The 7600-nt window shown below is 35.1% G+C and overlaps 1 protein-coding gene across 1 annotated transcript; it reads right to left on the minus strand.

The window, feature by feature from the left end:
• Window positions 1-5424: 5424 nt before the first annotated feature.
• LOC127870505 (acetylcholine receptor subunit alpha-1-B-like) lies at window positions 5425-7330 on the minus strand. Its single transcript, XM_052413098.1, has one exon. It carries the CDS (start codon window positions 7243-7245, stop codon window positions 6055-6057), a length of 1191 nt encoding a protein of 396 aa, XP_052269058.1. The 5' UTR covers window positions 7246-7330; the 3' UTR covers window positions 5425-6054.
• Between the last annotated feature and the right edge of the window lie 270 nt (window positions 7331-7600).

Raw genomic sequence — 7600 nt, forward strand, 5'->3', positions numbered from 1 at the left:
ACCTTATATAAGCAATCTTCGTAGTTTCACAAAATTTAACGACAAAAACAGAACTTTCCAAATTATTCAATCGTTTCGCGTTGCAACGCTTTATAATTTTTAGGTTTTAAAATCGTCAAAAGATGCATATAATGGCTATATTAGAGCATGGTTAATGTTCAGTATTACTGTTTCCTCACAAATATCATAACTAAAACGAAAACTTACGAATCTGAAACAACTTTTTTCAATTTTGTCAATTTACCAAAGCGTGAAAAGATCCCTTTAAGGTATAAGAATAAAACTGTGAATAGGTCTTAAATCGGTTACAAAATTTCATATTGCGTGAAGCATAACCATATAAATGAATGCAGTATACATACAAGTTTTGAACACATGCTTATTCAATAAAGTAATAATTATGTATTTCGCATTGCCATAAGCAGCATAAAAAATCTGTCTTTTATGCACTTGTTGAAATTCTTAAGAACATTTGTTTTTAAAAGTTATTCGGAAAAAAACACTCTTACCGGTGTGTTTACATTTTTTAACATTGAAACTGGGAAGCAACAAAGTCGCGTGATCCTGCACTCTGCTATTGAGGCTAATTGCTAAGCAACCAATCAACAAAGAGTCTCCCAGACAATAGTGTTCTCATTTAGTTATAAGTCTGTCATATCCCAGACATAAACCACCTTGCAAGTAAGACAACCCAGATGGAAGCTTTTTTATCTTTACTTCTTTCAGTTATTTACATAAAACAATAATTAAAACAATCATTTCCTCCTGCAAACAAAGTTTTGCATGTGATTTGAAAGTCATGCTTTTGTTAGATGGTTTGTTTGTTTGTCAGTTGGTCTGTCAGCATAAAATGTTATAATTTTGTGGACAAACATTCTTCAGTTTATTTGTCTAGTCTACAGGTATTGAAACTTGAATTTTTTCATTGAATGGAACTCAGATTTGAAGAAACAATCCTTATGCCTAGATCTCCACATGTTGCTGGGTCATTGTTGCCCTTGCAAATTAAAACCTCTTGAGTAAATAAGTGTAAGATAAATATGGGCCTGGTCATTTAATTGGACCCATTTAAGTAGCTAAAAAAATCTCTGTCAAAAGAACTTTTTACCGTATTTCTGCATCTGAAGATTTGTTAACAACCATTTTAGCCGCTCTGTGATAACATGGATTAGTACATGTGCAGAAATTGTGTTTTCTCACGTTAGTCTGTGCAGTCGGCACAGACTAATAAGGGACGACACTTTCTGCTTTTCTGAAATGTTTCGTGTAAAGGAAGTCTTGTCTCTGATTAAGCAGAGCAAGGTTCATGTATATTCTCATTGTTATGTTTCTATGAGGTTTGTATCTTTCAGTGGGTGCTAAAGCGCGAGCTGGCCAGTTGGTTCATTATGGGCATGATAGGAATCATCACAGGACTCATCGCCTCCATTATAGATGTCTCTGTTGAGAAAATATCGGAGCTAAAATTCTCCTTCATAAAGAAATGTGTCCTTGACTGATATATTTTGGAGATTCTTAGACAAATTCAGTTGTTATATGCCTGTTTTAAAATGGGTAATATTATGGAAACCCTTCCAGCGGACAGATGATATTTAAGACAATGTCCGCACTCTATTTCAAAAACTTAAATCTGATCATCATGAAACTTGTTTAGGATATTACATCTTAGCAGGTTTGATAACAAGCCAGATTGCTTGAAGCACATCTGAATTATGGCCTTTACATTATATAACAAGATGTGTTTGTGAAACAAAATGTCCCCCTATATGACGTTTGACCTTGAAGGATGACCTTGACCTTGACCCTTCACCACTCAAAATGTGCAGCTCCATGAGATACACATGCATTTCAGATATAAAATTGCTAGCTTCAAAATTGCAGAAGTGACATTACATGAGAAATTTTGACCCATATATTTGACCTTGAAGTATGACCCTGACCTTGACCTTTCACCACTCAAAATGTGCAGCTCCATGAGACACACATGCATGCCAAATATCAAGTTGCTATCTTCAATATTGCAAAAGTATTTATAAAATAAGCGATTTGGGCCAAATATATTTGACCTCTGACCTTGAAGGATGCCCTTGACCTTGACCTTTCACCACTCAAAATGTGCAGCTCCATGAGATACACATGCATGCCAAATATCAAGTTGCTATCTTCAATATTGAAAAAGTACTCATAAAATGAGCGATTTTGTCCACATAATTTTAACCTCTGACCTTGAAGGATGACCTTGACCTTTCACCACTCAAAATGTGCAGCTCCATGAGATACACATGCATGCCAAATATCAAGTTGCTATCTTGAATATTGAAATACTGCAAAAGTGTACATTAAATGAGCGATTTTGACCCATATATTTGACCTTTGACCTTGAAGGATGACCTTGACCTTTCACCCCTCAAAATGTGCAGCTCCATGAGATACATATGCATGCCAAATATCAAGTTGCTATCTTCAATATTGCAAAAGTTATTGCAAATGTTAAAGTTGGCGCAAACCAACCAACCAACAGACCAACCAACAGACCAACCAACAGACAGGGCAAAAACAATATGTCCCCCACTACTATAGTGGGGGACATAAAAATTGGCCAATTTTACCTTGTCAGCTCTCCTACTCAAAATTAGTTTTATTTGTATTATCATCAATCTTCGTTACAATATTGCTGGCTTAATATCTTGGCTTAATTTAATTAACAGTCTGATTTCTTGAAACACTTATGAATTATAGCTCTTGATTTATATTATAAAATATTCGAAACTAGCATCGTCTGCTCTCTATGTCAAATAGTGTTAATCATAATATTATTAATCGTTGTGACAAATGTTCCCCACTAAGTTAAATAACTTTAACACATCCATAATATGCTTAGAAATATTAATAGTAAGTATCCATCTGTAGCGTAGAATTATACCATGGTATTTCAAATGGCAACACTTTTAACAGATCTCATCTTAATTCCTTTACCATAAAATCAGTTTTCATTGTGTGTTTCACTTTTGTACCGTCTTTGTCATGCAAAAATGGGTCTTATGGCCAATGCGGCCAGCGTAGCTCCCAACCAGCCTGTGCAACTGCACAATTTCCTCAGGAACTACCTTGTCTGCTCTGTAGTCATGCAATGTTTTCTGGTGTCATAAGCGCACATTGATACTCCTGACCAGAATGTGTGGATGCGCAGGCTGGTCTGGAGCTGCGCTGGACGCTTATAGCATAAGTCCCATGTTTGTAATTCTACTTTCAAAAGAAGAGTAACTTTAAAATTAGCTGATGAATAAAATAACATTCCAGATTGTATTCAATGTTTTGACTAGGGACACAACATTGCATCGCCACTTGTTGTAAAGTTATTTGAAAACTGGATGATGAAAGATGAAGTTGTAGTTTCGATATGTTAGGACGCACACACAATCACACACCAACCTGTCTGACTGCTCCCTGCACGCAGGCTCAACAAATTATTTCTATCTGCGCTCTGGGAAAACTGGCCTAATGCATGTGAATAAAGTGTCGTCCCAAATAAGCATGTGCAGTGCGAAAGGGCAAATCTGTGGCGACACTTTCTTCTTTGACTGGATTTCTGTTTTCAGAATATAAACATTGTCTATACGAAAAAATCCATATGTATAAGTGTTACCCCGGATTAGCCTGTGCTTACTGCACAGTTTAATATAGGGCGATAGTTTACACACCTGCATTTAAACCAGTTCTATATATATTTGTTGATTTAGTTGTTTACAATGCTTTGAACGTGCATGCTTAAATATTCAATAACTAAATACTTAAAAATGTTTACCATTATTGTATTGTCCGCAAAATGAAAAAATATCACAGAAAGGCAATAGTAAAAATGTAAATCTATGATTTATTTTCCTGAAAATCTTTACAAATATCACAGAAAGTCAATACGTCTAACAATAGTCATATTCGTTTAAAACTGTAGTTGATAACATTTTTTCACTAACACTGTCTGATTAAGTTCGGCAAAAAATATTTTTGCAAAACGAACTAAATAGCCACCACCAAAACAGACATGTTTGCCGAGAACGGGGAATGATACATGGTCGATTGAAGCGCGTGAACACACAACCGCGCTTACCGGACAGCCCCTCTCCGTTTACGATGTAAGACTCGTTGCTTTAACTCGCTTTGGGTCATCACGACTTCTTTTTGAGGGAACTTCTGCTCCATTAACACAGAAACCAACCGAATTTAAAAGAAATAATAGATTAAATAAATGCTTGAAATAATATATGCTCTTAAAATGCTTAAAAAGTCACTGCTAACAGGAAAATAAACTTACTTTGTGATTTCAAAATAACATTTCCACTGTGTTTACTTGTAGGATGTAACTTAAGAAGGCTACTATAATGTATTTGTAAAGAAACGTGAAGAAACGTGAGTTTTACTGGATATTAAATATACAAAATATTGTCGACAGAAGTGGAACCACTTCATGGATAGAGGCGTTGTTAAAAATAATTCCAAAAAAGTATCTTTGCAGAAATCATTTCTAAGAACATCTTTACATGGTCTCGAAAGAAAACGCATAGAAATCTTAACATTAGTAATTTTCTACATAGTTTCGTATTGTAAATTGTCTGTCTATGCGCTACATGTCGAATATGATGGTCAATCAAATAAATTATAAATATATGAAACTTGCCAAAAACGCACTAGACACAACAAGCAAATACGAAAAAACACTCAACATGAATAACTAAGGGGTCACCGCATTGGAATGTTCAATACAAAGTAGCATTAATTTTAACTGGTTTAATGCGCTCCGAACTTTATACTTGACCAAGAGTCATTCGTAAACCATTCATGTGGAAATCACAATTAACATAATAAAATCTCAAAAAATAAACAGCAAGTAAAGAGAATACCTTTCAATTTAAATAGCATTTAACTTCGAAATATTTGGATGTTGAACCAGAGCGACGGCAACTTTCTAGTCATACCAAATGCTACGAACAATTGTTAAAAATAAATAAATGCTGTATTAATTTTACAAAAACGTTCTTTGGTGATTCATTGAACATTATTTCAGTTACCCTTGTGGAATATACAATGGGAATGTTAAAACACAAAATTTGTAAACAAAATGTTTAATCTATTAACACATATATAAACACATATATACACGAAAATCAAATTAAGTTTTTCATTCGAAAGTTTGCACAATTTACCATTCCACTGACAATAAACTTCAATTTTTATGTAAATGACCAATATCTGGCGCTTTATAATTTCTTTTCTTTTAAAAAAATATCATAGTATGTTCAACTTGTTTTATTTTTAATTTACAAATCAAATTCAACTGTTATACTATTTAAACTTGCAATTTATTCGACACACACACACATTTTTCCAGTATACTTGTTGATGATATTGCATACATTCGGCTGAATTTAGCCTTATTATCTAAGAACATAGGAACCATTCTTCGTGCTCATAAAAATTATTATGATGTTTCTTTTTTTTTATATGTTTAAAGAAAAGATGACGATTTAATGAATTTGCATTTATATATGATTATATGTTAGCATGTGTGTTATGTTGAGCGTCTGGTGGAAATTGTTAAACACGAAATAGCAAAAATTACCCCTCCGTTATTTATAGTAGCGGCGTTCAATTACTTCTAACAACATTGAATCCTTGAACATGTAAATAAACTGAAAAGGCGTATCGGCATGTCCTCGTGTAAACAAAACACTAGCATATACGAGCACATGACACAAGAGTTAGCACACAAATCGCAAAAAGTTCACTAAAACTGTTGGATGACCAAACTGATACCCAGCGATAAAATACATGATTTTTTTCTGTGAACAAAAAACATATGTAGCAAATGTAAATAAGAAATAATGTCTAATAATATACATGTATACGTGTACACAATCAACTTTCAAATACAATACACAATAATCGTTGTTATAAAGCCTTTATTCATTAAAATGTAAATCTTAATATTAATGATCTTCTGTAACGACTTCCTCTTCCATCAGAGCCATAACAAATATCGTCACGGTCATGATGATGTTAATAAGCAAGAAAACAACAAAGAAAATGTTGTCTAATGCGTCTACAAGCCGTCCGTGGCCAAGTGACGTCACCCTCTTTCAAATTCTCGCACCAAGCACGCCTTCCATTTGTTGAGGACCCACTCCTTTCTCCCTGTTCAACACTAGTTTCAAACTCTACATCATTCGACCTTGGGTTTGACGTACATTTTTTGGCAATAAAACGCAGCCATGGAGGAACAGGCAGGTTTGAATCCCGATGGTAGATCCTGATCTGAACAATGGTGACAATACCGATAATGACACTTAGCAGGGTGCTCTTGAAGACATAGATATTAAGAAGCGAAACGTTGACTGAATTTTCGGGCAGGTTTCCACTCACAATTGTCAGAAACACGGCCAAAGCTAAAAAGACCGTAATGACGAAGCCTCTCTTTTCGCCCGACGGTACTGGCAAAATAAAAACGCATATGTTCATGAATGACAAAAACACTATAGGAAGAAAAATGTTAAGGACAATATAGCGTGGATTACGTTGGAGTGTCATAAAGCATGTGGTGTGAATGTTTCCGCCATCCGCAATCTCTGTTTCTACCAATGTCTCTGTTATTGTCCAGCCTGCAGTTCCACCGTTTCCATGGAAATCGATATGGTCCTTTAAAGTCTTCATTTTCATTTCCATTTCTGTGTAACCGTGAGTCGCAAACACCATCGAACATTTTTGTGTATCAAACGGGAACTTCCTCACATCTGCCGCGCATGTCGTTTGGAACACCTCTGTCGGAGACCACGTGACTGTGCCAGTGTTGTCCAAGAGTACTTCAAGGGACTGTGTTCCAAGCTCGGCCTGCTTAGTTACGGAGTTTTCAAGAAATATATACGGCTTCCATAAAAAATCCTGAGGAACATGTATATGAGAAACATTCTGAAAGACATCGGGATCCCAAACCAAGAATTCATCTTTCCAAATAATGCTCACTTTCGAAGTAAGTTGTAAAGTTTGTTGAACTTCGTCGAACTCGATTATGGCAATTAATGAAACGCCAATGCCAACTTCAGTTGGTGTTCTCCAGTTTTTTACTGGGCGAATGTACTTATTATAAGATGAGTTCGTGAAAAGGTGTTCCCAAATATCATGCCCAACATTTCCCGTGCATTTATGTAAACACGAGAGAAGGATTATGACCTTCAAAAATATTAGTAATTCCATCTCAGGGGATAAAACCCGAAAAGTATATCTAGTCTATGGTGCAAAAATAACACGCTTGTTTACCACTTTGATTTATTGACGCCTGATGTATTTGTTAAATATAAATCCTTAGAATGTTAAGATCTGCAATTAAACAATTGTTAATACGGTACGATTAACTTATAAACTATTGTTTTAGAATCACACTGCTGATGTTTGTACTAAATATTGTAATGATAAATTAAATGTTGTTCCGTTAACGTTAAATACCAGCTGTCAGTCGAGAAGTGCTTATCGGGTATTGGTTCTAGTTCAAGGCGCTAGTCTATTCGTCAAATGTAAGTTTAAAATTTAGTTCACGTGATCACATCGTGCT

The sequence above is a fragment of the Dreissena polymorpha genome, chromosome 2 (genome assembly GCF_020536995.1).
Source record: "Dreissena polymorpha isolate Duluth1 chromosome 2, UMN_Dpol_1.0, whole genome shotgun sequence".
Taxonomy (NCBI): Eukaryota; Metazoa; Mollusca; class Bivalvia; order Myida; family Dreissenidae; genus Dreissena; species Dreissena polymorpha.

Excerpts from the sequence above, each read along its gene's own strand:
- LOC127870505 (XM_052413098.1), bottom strand. The coding sequence starts at position 7,245 with ATGGAATTACTAATATTTTTGAAGGTCATAATCCTTCTCTCGTGTTTA.